This window comes from Fukomys damarensis, unplaced genomic scaffold, assembly GCF_012274545.1.
Source record: "Fukomys damarensis isolate Sample0158 unplaced genomic scaffold, DMR_v1.0_HiC HiC_scaffold_34, whole genome shotgun sequence".
Lineage (NCBI taxonomy): Eukaryota > Metazoa > Chordata > Mammalia > Rodentia > Bathyergidae > Fukomys > Fukomys damarensis.
The window spans coordinates 17855353-17871684 of record NW_022900946.1 but is presented as its reverse complement, the minus strand read 5'-3'; the positions used below and the strand labels follow the sequence as shown (position 1 = coordinate 17871684).

General features: G+C 45.1%; 1 protein-coding gene across 1 annotated transcript in view; it reads left to right on the top strand.

Annotated features, from left to right (window-relative positions):
- Rbfox1 (RNA binding fox-1 homolog 1) overlaps window positions 1-16332 on the top strand; it is a 1859632-nt gene that overhangs the window by 317938 nt on the left and 1525362 nt on the right. The window contains exon 3 of the mRNA XM_010644147.2: window positions 10565-10597. Coding sequence (XP_010642449.1) covers window positions 10565-10597 — 33 coding nt within the window. The remainder of the gene's footprint in view (window positions 1-10564; window positions 10598-16332) is intronic.

Sequence of the window (16332 nt, the reverse complement as noted above, 5' to 3'; positions counted from 1 at the left end):
TAAGCTCTCAGGAGAGACAGAGAGAGAGAGAGAGAGAGAGAGAGAGAGAGAGGAGTATTTGGTCCCATGTTATACCTGTTCTGCAGGATTGACATGAAGCATCCAGCTCAGTCATCCTACTCATCAGACTCACATGGGGAGCATTCCTGGGGTACTCACATCCAGTCTCCTTCCAGGTCAGTGACATCAGAGTGCCAGGTGGTCGGAAACAGAAACTTTTGTGTAGCTCCTTGAATAACTTTAATATGTAGCTAGCATAAGGAATCAATGGGGCCCAGCATGGTGGCACATGCCCTTGTTTTTGGTTTGTTTGTTTTGTTTTGTTTTATTGAGACAGGGTCTCACTGTATAGTTGAGACTGCACTGGAACTCACTATGTAGCCTAGGCTGGTCTTGAATTCACAGCGATCCTCCTGACTCAGCCTCCTGAGTGCTGGGGTTACAGGCGTGCACCACCACACCCGGCTGCTGGCACATGTCTATAATCCCAGCTACCAGCTACCCAGAAAGCTGAGGAAGGAGGATTCTAAACTGAAGGCCAGCCTGGGCCACAAAGCAAGAACCTTGTCTCAAAAAGCAAAACAAACAAACAAACAAATGAACAGAACGACAACAAAAAGCATCAGTGGTCTGCCCCTTCAACATCTCAAGAGGGAAATAGGCCACTTCTATTTTCCACCTCATTAGGACCTCATGGCATTGGACAACTTCTTGGCAAGAAAATTGAGATGCTTTTAGAAAAGGCTATGCCATGATGGACAGGTTCAAGTGGACAAATATCCCTGTAGTCAGCAAGTATCTCTGGCAATGAAACATATCCTTACACCTCTCTCCCCAACAACAAATGCTCCAAGCCAGGCATCTTTTTCAACCGCTTCCCTGTTCCTGTCCACAAGTTTTTCCCTGGACCTCTTCTGGAGTTACATGCATTTCCTAAGAGGACACCTAGAGGTCAGAATCTGGGCTTTTTAACCCAAAGAAAAGCATCTCCAATTATGGGATTTCAGGCCCTTGACCATGGAGGGAGAAGATACTGGGGACTCTGGAGGTGTTTCCATAGCAACTCAAACCTCTCCACAGGGGCTTTGGAGGGAGAACGGCTGTCACTGCACGGATACCACCTCTTTCTTTCTCCACCTGTAGCTATGGTGAAGAGGGAAAAGAACAGGATTAAGAGCCAGGCTATGCTGAGCTCACATTCACACCCTTACCCTTGAGTCCTGTGTTTTTCAGAAAAGATTCCTAACCTCTTGGGGCTCTTAATTTCCACAGCATTGCTAAAATGGAGATAATAGCACCTCCCTGGCCTTCCGCACTGATTATTACAACATACATAAAGCCCACAGCCCAGTGCTTGATGCAGAAAATGCAGACAGCAGTACCAGGTACCTAATCTCGTTGCTTCATGCTCTTTGGAGTCACACAGCCCAACTTTGCTGTGGGATCAGCAATCTGTGGGTCAGTTAGCATTAGGACAATGAACAGATGTTCAGTGACCCCTGGGAACTAGATGATGTCTAATTACATTCTGTGTGTTTGTTTACTAGAGAAAACTTTGAAAGTCCAGAAAAGGGCAGGAAGAAAATGAAATATCCAATGTTACTTTCCAAAGCAACTAATTTTTCTTCCTAGTTATGGTGCTGAACCACTGACCAGGGTCTGTGCCTTCTGTATTTTCTTCCCACATTTCTTTAATTAATGTTTTAACCTAATTGTACTTATGCAGTATAGGTATTTATATCCGCTTGTTTGTTTTCTTCATGGAAGACTTTCTCCATGTTATCTCAGACTTTGCTTGACCAGAACTTTATTCGTCATATAATAGTTCATGAAACCAGGATTAGCTAGCACACTGAGCCAATCCCCTATTGTTGTACAACTAGGTTGTTTCCTATTTGCTATTCCATTACAAATTATTTAATAAAACGTTTTGTACCACAAGCCTTCTGCTGTATTTACAATGTATTATTAGAGTCTATTAGGAGCAGAGGTTCTGGGCCTACATTTCCAGATTGCTGAACTAAATTTGCAAACAAAACATTCCTAAGAGTCTTTTTAAACCGTGCATCCTGGTCTCAAGAAGTAATAAGGGGTCCTTGGAAGGAAACATCCTGAGTGACAGCCTTCCCCAGAGGGGACAGGACTCCGAAGGCAAGGGCTGAGGTAGTCCCAGCAACCATTTCTTACCCCACTCCAGCCGCCACCCTTCCTCATAATTAAGCTTCAGATTATGTTTGCAATCTCTCCATGTTTTCCAGTATGTGTCAGGGCGACTGATGGGCTCGTCGCAGCTCAGACACCCATCAACCCAGCGCTGTAACTGCTTTAACCTCCCTCAAGGCACCAACTTCAATGGCAAACCAAGGGCAGTCCCCACCTCACTCCCCTGGAGCTCTATCCTTTCTCCCCTTGCCCCCGCACCCCTTCCTCCTCTCAGCATCATTGGCAACACAGACCCTGGGCAGTGGTTCGGTGCCATGACTAAAACTATTCTTAGGTTGCAAGCTGCCAGGATTTTGAAGCAAGTGCATGTAAATATTTCATTTCTGACAAGGGAGAGTTATTAAGGGAAACCTTGAGCGTTTCTTGAGAGGAATTTTAAGAGACACGTCTGGAGCTTACACAGTTTGGTGGAGGGTGGGGCGGCAGGTGGGGCGGGGGGATAGAGCTTATCCATGAATGGACTCCTTCTTCCTTTTTCACACTTCCCTTCTAAAATCTGGGCCTGGAAGCTTAGAGGCTGGAACCAAGCACCAGGCTAGAACAGAGGAGAGAGTTTCAGGAGAGGGAAGTTGCCTATTTTCATAAATCCTCCCTCAGGTGATCTGTGAGTGAGCTGCACTGCTGAATAGTGTGGGGCTCCCAATTTGGGTGCTGATGACTTCTGAAGCCATTGTAGCTTCTGCACCAAGCTAACTGAAATCACAGCCAGCCACCTACTACCTCCAGCTCCAGGCTGGGCATTCTTGCTGAGTCTACATGAAAAAGCAGTGAGATAGATTTTTGTGTCCAATTATAAATGAGGAAACTGAGGCTCGGAGAGGTTTCCTGTGGTTCCATACTCAGCCTGTAGGTGGAAGAGTAGGCTATAGAAAGCTCAGGTATTTCTAACTCCCAAGCAGCCCATGTTTGTTTTATTGGCTGGAGATCAAGCTGAGCTCTCTGAAAACCATCACTTGACAGTAAATAGGAGAAATCGCATGCGGTCCACAGGCACAGCACAGGTGCTCATGGTCTTTTGGAAGAGAAAATGGAACACAGTGCTTACTATGCACAAGGACTGTGCCAAGCATTTTGAACATGTCGTTCTGCGTAATTCTTACAACAATCTTCTAAAATATTATAATTTCCATTTTACAAGTATAAAATTATAGGCTTAGTGAAGCTGAGTACCTTTTGTATGGTCATCTATTGTTGGGTAACAAAATGCCTCCACAGCTAGTAACCACTGATTATTCTAGAGACTTCGGGGGTTGGAAGTCAGGGCAGGACTGACAGAGGTGTCTTAGTGGCATTCAGATGGCAGATGGACCACCTGAAGTGTCCCAGATGGCTGGCACATTGGCCAGGAAGCCTGGAAGTTGGGCTTAACTTGGACTGCTTTCCATGTCCAGATGTGGTTTCTCCAGCGTGGTGGCTCAGTGTAGTCCAACTTGTGACTTTCCAGCTCAAGGTGTCCAAACAGAGCCCCAGGAGACAGCTGGAGACATGATCAGTCTTTTCAAGCTGGGCAAGGGAGGTACACAGGATCTGTCTACTGGAATCTGTTGATTAAGGTCATTTTGGAGCCTGCCTCGACTTAGGAGTTGGTTACATAGACCCCAGTGCTCAACAGAAGTACCAAAGAACCTGTAGTCATTTTTAGTTCACCATCCCTTCTTGCCAAAGTGACATATCTAGAAAGTAGTAGAAGTGGGGTTTAAAACTGCAACTTGGCTCCAGAACTACATTTAGAGTGCCAGGATCTATTGTAGTGAGACCAGTGCAAATGATGCATTGGAAAGTCTGTCATTTAGTGTTCAAGAGATAACACTGAGCAGGGTACGATAGTGCAAGCCTGTAATCCCAGCACTCTGGGAGGCTGAGGTAAGAGGAGAACCATTTGAGGCCATCTGGGCAATTGAGCAATTTAACAAGACTGCATCTCAAGATGAAAAAATATAATAAAAGGCTGGGGATTGTAGCTCAGTAGGAAGTCACTGGGTTCAATCACCAGCACAACAAACCAAAACAAAAAAAACCAAAGAAACAAACAAAACACTCCATGGAATCAACGAAAGTACCACAGGGAAAGATTTCCCAGTTTCTAGCTTGCAGAGAAGCAAGCTTTGGGATCAGGACACCATCTTGTTCAGGGTCCCAGCTTCTGTACGTCAGGAGCTCAGTTTGTTTCGTTGCACAATGGAAATTTTTTCTGCTTCCCACTCTCTGATGCTAGATCTTCACGTTATTCTCTTGACGCCAGTGACAACAACCCAGAGAGTCAGTCATCTCAAGCCAAGCGATGACCTAGTTTGATGATAAACTCCCATCTTGGCTCTTGGTTCCTTTGGCCAATGTTTGTAGACAAGTGGAAGAAAACATTTCTTGAGCATCCCTTCCACCAGGAAGAGGGTCCCCCAAAATGAGGTTCAGACCTTTGTCAGGGCACTCTAAGAGGGTTCCAAGGCAGCCTTGCCAATGAAAGTGTCCACTCGTATCCATAGGCAGAAGGACAGGGAGGATGGAGAGCAAGAACATGCCCTTCCCCACCAACCTGAAGCCAAGCCCCGTTTTCGATGTGGACATTGGCAACTCAGTTATAGTACTTTTAGTCTACTTATGGGGGTTCTTTGTGACTGTCCCTTGGGCTTCAAGCAGAGAAGGAATGGCATGGAAGAATGGGTGGCTGCAGTCTCTCTCTCTGCTTTCTGCTTGAATCAGGCAAGTACCTGGGATTGTCCTGAAGTTTGGAGGACACCACTAAAGAGCTTGGGTTGAGCCATGCACTGGACACCCAGCAAGACCAGATGCAAGGTCAGGGGACCTCAGCTGGCAGAGCCAGTGTGTCTGTCAGGCATTAGAACCATGCCATCAGGAGAGCCTAGAAGAGGTGGAACAGATTTTGCAACAGGGAACCGTGTAGACTGGGAACTCCGGCAAGTGCTGCAGAGGGAGGGGTGGCTGGGCCACCAGCTCTGCTTACCAAGCCAACTTCTCTCCTACACACAGCTTGGTTGTCCCAACTTCCTTTCCATTACAGATGGCAGGGTCATTGAGCTCCTGTCCACAGAATGTGAGGTGAAAGCACAGGCTGCTTCTGCATCTTGTCTATGAGAACCATCCATGCATGTCCTCCACGTGTCCTCCTCTTTGGGTGGTTGCAATGAAGATGACCGTGGGGACGTCAGAAGCAGCATATTGAAGATGAGAGGGCCCATTCCAACCTGCATCACCATGTGACAGAGAAATGCCATCCTTTTCTTCCACCTGGGACTCTCAGGTGTGGAAGAACCAAATAACCAGTTCATCAGCCCTGCCTATTCCTGCAGCTTGGATTTCCCTGAGAAATTCTGGTATCCTTTGCCCACAGCATTTTCCCACATCCACCTGCACCCCATGAAAGCGCTAGCCTCCCAACACCTTTCATGCGGAAGGCACCTATGGCCATGGCATGTGCTTGTGAATCAGCATCGATAACAGATGATTTCATCTGTCACGTGGTCAAGTGGGAAGAATTTTGCCCTATCTCTTAAATCCATCTTTTTAGACCAAATGGCAAAACTGTTAGAATCAGTAAAGCAAGGCGAAAGGAAAGCATGAATGAAAAGACCATGGGTTCCCCCACTTCCACTCAGTCTTCCTGATGAGCCTGGACAGCATGGGTTAGGGAGGGGAGTGAGCTGCAAGGTGCACATAGGATGGAAGTTTGTAGAGAACGAGATGGGAGTGGGCTGGGATTCTTGGGTCTGAGTAGAACTGGGAAATTGTCTGGTCTTTCCAGTTTGTCCTCACAGCCTAGGCTGAGGGAGCCCTTGGTGGAAAGGGAAAACCTCCCTATTGGTGCTTCTCTGGCCAGACTCTGCTGTCAGGTAGTTCCATGAGCTTCCAACGAAGCTGCACATGGCCTGGTTGTCTGTCAAAGACGACCTGGTCATTCCGGGCATGGAGATGGAACATTTTTATGAGAATGACAATCAATAAGAGAAATCACCGAAATGCTATCAGACGAGAGATGCCCTCATGGGCTCCGGGAACAACTGATGAGGTGACACACGGACTTCACGGGTGAGGGGTCGCCATCTAGCTGATGGGAGAGAAATCAGGAAGCAGAGCAGTAATGGTTCCATCTTCCTGGCTGGCAGCAGCATTAGCAGAACCATGAAGAGCCTGATGAGTGTCCTGCAGGAAAGGGAGGGTGAGCCAGAGGACTGGTGTTAGCCGTCGGCTGGGGGAAGGAGAATGTGCGTGCAGCTGGGCATAGCGGACAGCTGTCACGTGTCTGGATCTTCAGGTGAGAGTATGCAGAGCCATGCACAGAGCAGTGCCTCGTGACAGAGTTGGGTTCAGTTCAGAGAAGTAATTAAGCCTCTCTGATCCTTATCCAGACCTATTTACTGTGAGCTCTCCCCGTCCCTGAGCTAATAAATTCTCTTGTGTGTTTAAGCCCTTTTGAGTTGTTTCTGTCCCATGTGACCGAAAATGGACCTCCCACCATGAGTCTTCACAAGCTGTAGAGGTTACCTGAACTATTTTGCACACAGAGAGACTAGTGTGGAGCATCAGAGCCCCAGACGGTGTTGGGTGTCTCAGGCACGGGTGTGGTTGCAGATTAGGTGGCTGGAGCTGAGTCATGACTCTTGTCTGCATTGAACACGGCACTGACATCTGTAGTTTTGTGAAAATGTTCACTGTGTGAACAAAGTGCCCATCTGAGTCTCCAAGGCAGCACTGATATCTGAGCTGGGTTCAAACCCTGCTTCTGATGCTCCCTGATGTGGCTTTAGGAAAGATGCCTCAGTCCACAACCTCAGTTTCCCTATGGCAAAAAGCAGCCTAATAGTCAGTCTGGAAGGTTGAGGTACAGGTTGAAAAGAAATCACTTAGATCAAATTCCCAGCAAAGCTGGAAGGAAAGCCTTAATGTTGGGATTTCAAACACAGAGAGACACTGAAAGAGAAGAAGAGAAATGATTAAAGGGACGGGAAATAGCTGGAACAAAGCTTTAAAGTGTGTCCTGCTGCGAGTTTCCTGTGTCCCTCCTGAGCCCTGTGCTGCTCCACAGAATGGCCCACCTCAAACAGGGCTCTAATCATATCAGCCCCCTGCTGGAAACACTCTGAGGGCTGCTGTGCGGACAGGATAAAAGCCGAATTCCTAGCTTGGCGATGGCAGCCCTTAAAGAGACCTCACCAGTCCAGCTGGCCTCTGTGGTCCCTTTAAGCTTGTCAGACCTGCCCTCCAGCCACAGCAGGGTGCAGACACCCCTGAGGTCTGGGGGTGCAGGGCCCTGAAGAAGCTCTGAGCTAGGTACATTGGAAATGAGTACCTGAATCTGCATAATTATGACGATAAAATCTGCCCTCAATTAAGTATAGAGAAGGTTCCAGCTATCCAGAGGATCCTCAGAAAATTTCACCAATTGTTTATCAATATTTAATATGCAGAACTTAATATGCAGTTATTTAATATGCAGAATTAAAAATCATGAGTTAAACATGGTTTCTCTGCAGGTGGTCGCAAACCCCACCACTCCTTTTTGTAATTACTTTATGCCTTAACTTCTATAGTGTGCCACCATATATAAAGGGCTGAAGATCTTAGAACTTTTAGTTCTTAGAAGTGAAAAGTATAGCCAACATTTCTATAAAGTCTCTTTTTAACATTGAAGCAGTGCGAAGGCTTTATTGTTTATCATGTTTAAATTTATTTGTAATTTTATAAGTGGCTATAGTTGCTATGCAAAATTCCCAAACAATCCAGAAAAACAAAATTTTCTGGGTCCTTTCCTTGACACATGAAGTCTCAGTTAGGTTCTAGGCTCTTTCACAGAGGTAAAACGGAGGTAGTGAGTTTGGTGCACAACCTCACAGACATTTTTCGGACATACATCCTGGGAAGAGGATGTATTCTTTAGTTTTTTCTTTAATTGGTAGCATCATAAGTATACCATTCTGTATCATTTTTCATTAACAGTATGTGCTGTAGGGTTTAATGTCAGGATATTAAGGTCATCCCCGTGCTGCCTAATTTTTATAATACAGATGTATCCTAAATGATTTGGCTTAAAAGGTCATGAGCTAGGAGTCCAGGGGTCATATCCAGGCTACTTATGTGTTTTGTTTGGCCGGGACCACCATAAAAAATTGAATGTGAATGGCTCTAGGTAACAGAGAACCCTCTCCACATTGCTGTACACTCCTATATGTTGCTGAGCGTCCAAATCCTGTGTTATAGCCACACTAGCTGTAAAGAGTGTGTCACTATCACAAACAGTGCTCCCCTGGTGGCCAGGCATCTGCTCGTCTCTGTGCATACTCATTCCCTGAAAATTGCAAAAAAGTGGGATTGCCCAGTGGGGGAGTGGGCGTCAAAGGGACTTTATTGCATGACACGCGCAAAGTCAAGAAACCCACTTTAAGATCATGAAGTAGAGGAGGCCAGCCACGGTCAGCTGAGGAGTGTGTCACCACAGGCCGTGTGAAGGAGGGAGAATGAAGTTCTGCCAGAGACTTGCAGCTGGTGAATGTCACATTTACCCTTAGCATCATCCTCTTGGAAGGTCTGGTTCCAGCAGGGAAACAAGATGTACACACACGGAAACACAGAAACGCAGGAAGAGACACATGCATGAGGTTTTGTAGCCAAGGGATTCTTTTGCAGTTTAGAGACAGGGCCAATGGCTGGAGTGGTGGCCGGAACCATGGCCACTCTCCAAGAGCTGGCTCTGAAAGGGCTAGAGAAGGGAGTGAGGAGGGGGGCGCTCTGACCTGTGACACTATCGTGCCACCATGTTTCTCCAGAACTGGCCCCTGGATTCACAGCGTGGTAGGCCTGTGGCTGTGGCTAATGGACCCACTTAGTCTGAAGGCCGGCTTCGGGCTTAGGAGACTAATGGCGCTTGAAGGCTGCCAGTGGGCATCAAGTTCTGCCTGGGCACAGTGGAGCTTAAGACTCAGGGGAGGGCTGCTCTGATATCTCTTGGGAGTACGTGTGGGAGGGGTTGCTGGGTGAGCCAGTCTGAGCTGCGGTGGCTAAACAGCTGACTCAGGGATCTGTGCCTACTCAAGCCCTTTGTTGGACTCACAGCTGTGAGCTGATGTTGGTCTATGACTTAGCAAACGTTGCCACAGAAAAGTGCCAAAAAGGAGGTGACTTAAATAGCAGGAAATTATTTCTCATGTTACTGGAGCCTGGAAGTCCAGGATCAAGGTGTCAGCAGTGTTGGCATCTGGTGAGGGCTCTCCCCTTGGATCGCAGATGTTGCAGATGGGCCCTTCTCCCTGTGTCCTCACATGACCCTTCCTTGGTGTGTGTGGGCATAGAGAGAAAAAGCGCAAGCACAGGGATGTTTTTTTAGCATACGGGCACCGATCCCACTCTTGTGTCCTCACTTAAATATAATTTCTTTCTGAAGACCTGGACTCCAGACACTATCATCTTAGGGCTTAGGGCTTCCACATGAATTTGGAGGACAGGATTCAGTGCACTGCAGCCCTTTGCTCTGCTAACTTTGGTGGCCCAAATTGACTTCAGGGGTAAGGGAAAAATGCAAGATAGAGAGTTCCTCAGTATAGGTTATCAGAAAAAAGTCTTATGAGCCTCTCAATAGAAGATCCTTTCTAGGCATATATGAACAGTAGTGGGTGGTGTGTAAATCAAATCCTCTGGTACACAGTGGCCTCAAGGCACGAGCCTGAAAGTCTGTATACCTTTATCTTGAGATTAAATCTAATTTCCTCCACTTAATAACTTTCAGATCTTGGAAAACTTATCTAACTTTTCTAAGCCTCAATATTCTCATTGATGAATAGGGGATAAGAAGAGTTCTTCTGGGGATTAAATGAGACCAAAATAAAATATAAAGAAATTGGCCCAGTGCCTGGCACAATTCTTTCACAATATTTTGAGGCATTTTGCAAACATAAGGCAGCCATCATTGCTATAGTTTTAACTTCTCATGACACTGAATTAAAACTTTATGGAAAAGAACCTCAGAAATGTCTTAGAAGCCTTTGCTTTTTTGCATTTTCAGAGTTCACTTAATCATTATCGGTGCATGGGCATTGCACACAGCGCTCCTTTTTTTTTCCTGGCAAGATTGATATCATGTGTTAAAAATATTAATTATCCTCTTCACCTCATAAAGAAGAATGAGAAAACAAATCTTGCTGCTGTGTTTGGTGGAAGAAAAAGTACTTTTGGGGAGGAGAGAGAGGCAGAGATGGGGTGAGAGAGAGAGAGAGAGAAAGAGAGATTGCCCTTGGTCATAACAAATTATTGATGCCAGTTCCTTTAAAAAGACAATTAATCCAATTACCTTCTTGTTGAATCAATACTAATGTCTTTTTTCTTTAACTTGCAGGTTTCACCAGATCTGGCTACCAGCCAAGCTGAGGTAGGAAACAGAAACACAGTTTGTTGTCTCTTTGGAAGACATTTTAAAGTGGTTTTTCTTTTTGATGAAGTGAAATGAGTATTGTAGCTCTGGTTCCTCTGTGTGCCGCTCCTGGTATTTGGGGAGGTGTGTTGTTGGTGAGGCAGTTTTCACAGCACTCATTTTGGTGCTTGCTAGATCACTCGTGCTATTTTTCATGGGCTGTACTCTGAGCAGCCTGGTAAGGTTGGTTGGTGGTCTCAAAGCCAAATCTGCTTGCATTCCTGAAGCCTCTCTTTCCCTCTTCTTGCATGGCCCCTGGGACACAAGGGAACTATGTCTGATGCTGACAATACAGAGAGAGGATAAGAATTTAGTAGAGGTCAACAGCAAGATGCCTGCCCTTTGGGAAATGTCTGTGGTGGAGTGGGTCCTTACAGAATACATCCATTACCACAGAGCCAGTGTCCTCGCTTTCCAGGTTACCATGCAGATGAACCACAGAAGAATGACCTGGATCTTAGTAGCCTTTGCCTCTACGTGACATTATGTGTTTTTGTTGGTTTTTAATCTTGGGATGATAATTGTATTTCGTTTTGCTCTATCACGTGACTGTGAGGAGGTTAACTTGGAATAAAGCTGGTGAGGACATATTTTGACAGGTTCTACAAAATGTGAGGGGAGATCATTACCAAAGAGTGGATGCTCCAGTTGGAAAATCTCCATCCTTGGATAGAGCAGCAAACATTTTCCAGGAACCTCCATGGATTTCCAATGTAAATTGTTGTTTTAGATCCTAGTGAGATAAGTGTTTGGAAGGCAGACCAGTAGAGAGAGGAGAAGGGACAGACACCATAGACACAGGACAGAAATAAGGAGCCACTCTGGGACCCATTACTTGAGTGAGTTATGTGTGTTTGCAGGCTTAGTCTCTTCATTTCCAGAGTGGCAATGACAACATACATTGTATAAGTCAACGGAGACCATCAAAACGGCAAAGGTGGTGGTTACTTTGGTGGCCTGCAGTGACCACAGTACCCATTTTCACGTTTTCAGCAATATGCACTGTGTATTATGTAGTGGTTTACATATAATGTGATACACATTATAAAATCCTCACAAAAGTCTGCTGATGCAGAGGCTCTTCTAGTGTCCTTTTTATAGATGATAAACAGTAGCTCAGAAAGACTTAGGAGCTTTCCTAAGATCATTTAACTAATAAGAAGAGATCATGGACTCACCATCATGTCTGGCAGAGTACAGAGTGCTGATTATTAATTACTGTACCATGTAAACCCCCAGATTATGACTTGGTGCCCAGCATGTGTTCCGTATATGTTGGCCAGTTCTGCATTCTACAGCCTATGTTGTGTCTCTCTGTGATCAGCACCACAGATAGCCATCCAGTTCTAAAGATCTTCCATTTTCCTTCCTTTCTCCCAGGCCCACACTCACATGTGGAAAACAAAATAATAGACAATGAAACCCTTTTTCCTGTATTACTCCTTTCAGTTTCATAGCATTCATGTATAGCAGGGTATTTCTTAAACGTGGGTTTGGACAAGTGAAGTACTTTATATTGGTGAAGTAATGTTTAATGATTCGGCAGTTCCACTGCTACTTCTGTGTGCCCAAGAAAAATGAATGCTTATGTCCACAAAAATATGCAAGAACGTTCATCACCGTTTTATTTATCATAGCCTCCACATGGAAACAAATCAAATGTCTATTAACCATCTAATAAATAAATAATGGCATATCCACACAGCAGAATACAAGACAGTTCTTTAAAAGAATCACCCACAGGTACATAAAACAACGTATACCAATCACGGAGGCACAGTGTCAGGTGAGAAAAATGTCAGAATCATTTCATTTGCTTACATATAAAAAATAGCAGCACTCACCTCTGGTGATAAAATTCAGAGCGGTCACCTCTGGAATATGTTGACAAGATTAGGGCTCAAGGGGAGCTGCTAGGTGATGAGGACTTTACACACTTTCACTTGGATATGTTTACATGGGTAACTATCATATGCAAAATGTCTGGAGTGTTACATTTAAGATATGTGCCCAATATAGTGTGTGAGTCACATGATTAGAGATAATCACATGGGCCAAAAAAAGAGAAATGAGCAAGTGAGAGAGGGCAGAAGAAAAAGAGTAAGAAAAGAAGTAAGGTAAGAAGAGAGGGGAAAGAGCAAAGAAAAAAAAAGGGAAGAAAGAAGGGAAAAAAGAAAAAAAGGGCAAGGAAGAAAGGAAGGAAATAAAATAGAAGAAAAAGAGGAAGAAAAGAAGTAAGGTAAGAAGAGAGGGGAAAGAGCAAAGAAAAAAAAGGGAAGAAAGAAGGGAAAAAAGAAAAAAAGGGCAAGGAAGAAAGGAAGGAAATAAAACATAAAAACAACCCCAGGATAAAAAAAGAAAGAAAGAAAAACAGAGAGAGGAAGGAAGGAAAGAAGGGAAAGTAAGTAAAAGAGATGACTAAGTGGTAAGGGTCGGGGGAGTGAGATGGAGGGACTAGGAAGTGTAGGAACACCCAAGGTACAGACAGACTTCAGCTCAAACACGAACTAAATTCATTCATTCATTTTCTTTTTTTTTTAACTGTAGATTCTGACTGACTGCCCAGGTAGATGAGAGTTTTTTTTTTTTTTTAAATCTTTTTCTTTCTCCTAACCATTATTTCTAAGGCTAAATTGCCATAGCTGCAGCCAGATCATATTTTTTTGTGTGTGCTACTGCAGGGAGGTAACCTTTTATTAATTGAATTTCTAATGGCAATTCATCAAAGCAAGCGATCCCCGTTATTTAATGCATGATCCATATTCATGGCGTGTTCTGTTAGATAAATAATAGTGGCTCCAGGAAAGTGCTTCTGTGAGGTCTTTTTCCTCCTCATGTCAGTTTTTTCCCCCTAAGTAGAGACAAACAGTTGTAATTTAAGCAGAACAAACCCCACCTGTGGAGGAGATGCCGGTTAAAGGAAGACAAAAGAATCACAAACCCACAGAGTCAGTGAGAGTGAATGGCTTTGCCAGTTCCCTTTCTCTTTGCAGATCGACAGCGAATATGTGAAGAACGTTTGCTAAATCTGGACTTTGAAAACATGACAGCAAGCTGTTTGTGCCAACAATTTTTCATGGCATATGCCACCCCTCCCTCGCCACACACAGTTTTAATAAGATGGCACATGGGCTATTGAGAAACGTTTAAATCCTGCAGAGGAAAAAGCTTTATCTTCCGACCAAATTCTGCCCAGCAATGTTTATGACAGCTGAAGAATTTATCTTAAATTCCCTCTGCTAGCTGCAAAGCACATGGCCCTTTGTCCCCAAGCAGCCTGTAAGAACCAAACTAAGATGTCACATACATAATATAACAGATAAATGGCCCAATTTCTGTGTCCACATGATAAATGGAAGGCAAGTCCAGCACACACGTATTTGCACATTAATTGGCCCTGCATGGTCCCATTTTGTTCCTAAGTTGCTACTGTATGACTCGTGGGCTCCTTCCCCTTCAGAATCATTAAGCCTGTTTTATCGCACAAATGCATACACATTTTTCCCTATTTATCGTCACGCAGCTTGCCCTGCTGTGAGAGAACCAAGTTACCTGGGCACCACCACTGGATTGCAAAATGCCTGTGTCTGAGCTCTCTCCACTGCTAACTGCACATTAGCACAGAAATCTGAGACCCAGCCCTGCCTTGGCTCTGCTGACAGCCAGACAAAGAAGGTCGCTGGCCAGGGTTTGGAAAAGAAAAAAAATCATTTCTTTTCAGTTACCAGTTGGTTTCTTGCTTTACCTTAATGATTTCCTGTTGATAGTTTAATGGCAATATAAACCCAGCAGAGGACCTCAATTTTGATGAATGGGAGTGCTTCTATTTCATGGCCAAGCAATAGAGCTGGGATTGATTGATATTACAGTTTTGCTATCCCAAATAATTGCAGTGGCAAACTACACAGGTGGCAAAACCCAGTGACTTTGCAGAAATGTAGGTAGAACTTCCCTCCTACCAATTTTCTTTTTTCCTTCTTGAAAGAAAGTGTATCCCAAGCCAAGGAATCCTTTATTTATGTAGTTAGTTTCAAGCTGGATCCATAATAAAGATCATCAGAACCTGCAGACCTCATGTGAAGCATCTGGCCTTTCTGAGGAGGGACCAGTGCTTTTGAGAAGGGGTTGGGCTTCTCTTGCCGTGGGCAGAGCAGTCCCGGCCACCTGCATCATTTGAGAGTCCAGCACATTTCACAAGGGACCAGCGCGAGAGGGGGTTCAGTGGGAAGCGCACAGGATTTGGGAGGTTTGAGAGAGAGATGAGGCACAAGTCACAGGCTGTGTGTGACTGTTGTTGCTTCACTGCTAAGCAAGTCTTTTATCTGCAAGGTGTGGAGGATGAAACACCTCCTGAGGCTGGTTTGAGCTTTCGATGATGTGATGGATATGCAGTACCTCAGGCAGAGCCTGGTGCTGAGTAGGTGTTCAACAATTATTACTATTTTACTTCCACACACAGTCCCCCTTTTCCATTTTGTATCAAGTGAAGTCATGAACAACTGAATTAGAAATTAGTTTAATTAGATCTTGATGTGGACAACATGTCATGATACCTTTGCATCATGACTGTCCCCAACCCTAATGAAGCAGACATTTGCTTACCTGGCTCAATTTGCATTGGGGTTGGTGACCACCTTTCCATCCGAGCGCAAGCCCACTTGAATATCGGTGGTACTTTCCCGTGAGTGCACTCATCCTGAACTAATTTTGCCAGATCACAATTTGATGGTCCTCACTGTCCTCCATGTAGTATAAAAGAATATTTTTAAAGCCCTGAAAAAAAAAATCACCTGGCTTTAATTCAAGGGCTCAGCACTCTCAGCCAGAGATCCAGTTGGTGTTTTTAATTCAGTGGACATTGAAGTGAGGAGTGTTATATCCCAGGCGTAGTACTGGGCACTAGGGACAGATGTGTGACTCTGACATATAATGGTGCCCTCGAAGAACATGTGGTTCAGGATGGTGAGGAAGATCACAAATGCTGCACTGTCAGTCTGGCAGATGTTCTCAGAAAAGGTGAAACATTCTCTATATTTGGCGAGGTTTGGATCTGAGTTCAAACCTCAGTGCATCAAGATAGGCCAGGGCTCCTCACATATGCTTCCTGGAGCGGCCTGGACAGTTCTCTGTGCAGCCCTGAAGGTGAGCTTGGTAGTCATGAAATACCTGAGGAAAGGTCCTGGAGGGCCAGAGCTTGCTTCTCAGGGAGTAAGCATTGACATTAAAAGCAGGTGTGGAAGACTCACTTTTCGCACTTATCAAAGGTGAAGGAGAACGGAGGTGATTGAAGAAAATACCAAAGAGCGAGGGTGAGCGCATTAACCTCATGGAAACCAAGGCATGAGATGGGGTGCTGAGGGACTCAGGAGGGAAGGACAGTGGGAATAGATTGGCGGCCCTAAGTCTGGCCAGTGTACAACCGTGAGCGTCCTCAACAAGAGCCTTTCCCATGTAGGTGGAGGAAGAAGTTGGCTGTGGATGGTGTAAGGAGTACACAGAAGCAAAGGACTCATAAGCCCCCCTGTAGACCAGTTCTTCCAGGAAGCAGATGTTTGAGGCAAGAGCATAATGGTTCCCTGGCCTGAAGGAAAGACAGGGCCGCGGAAGGGATTTTCAAAGCCCTACAGGCTTAAGAATATCATAGGTTGGAGCATGGACAGGACACAGTGGATATGAGATTGGCATCTAGGCGC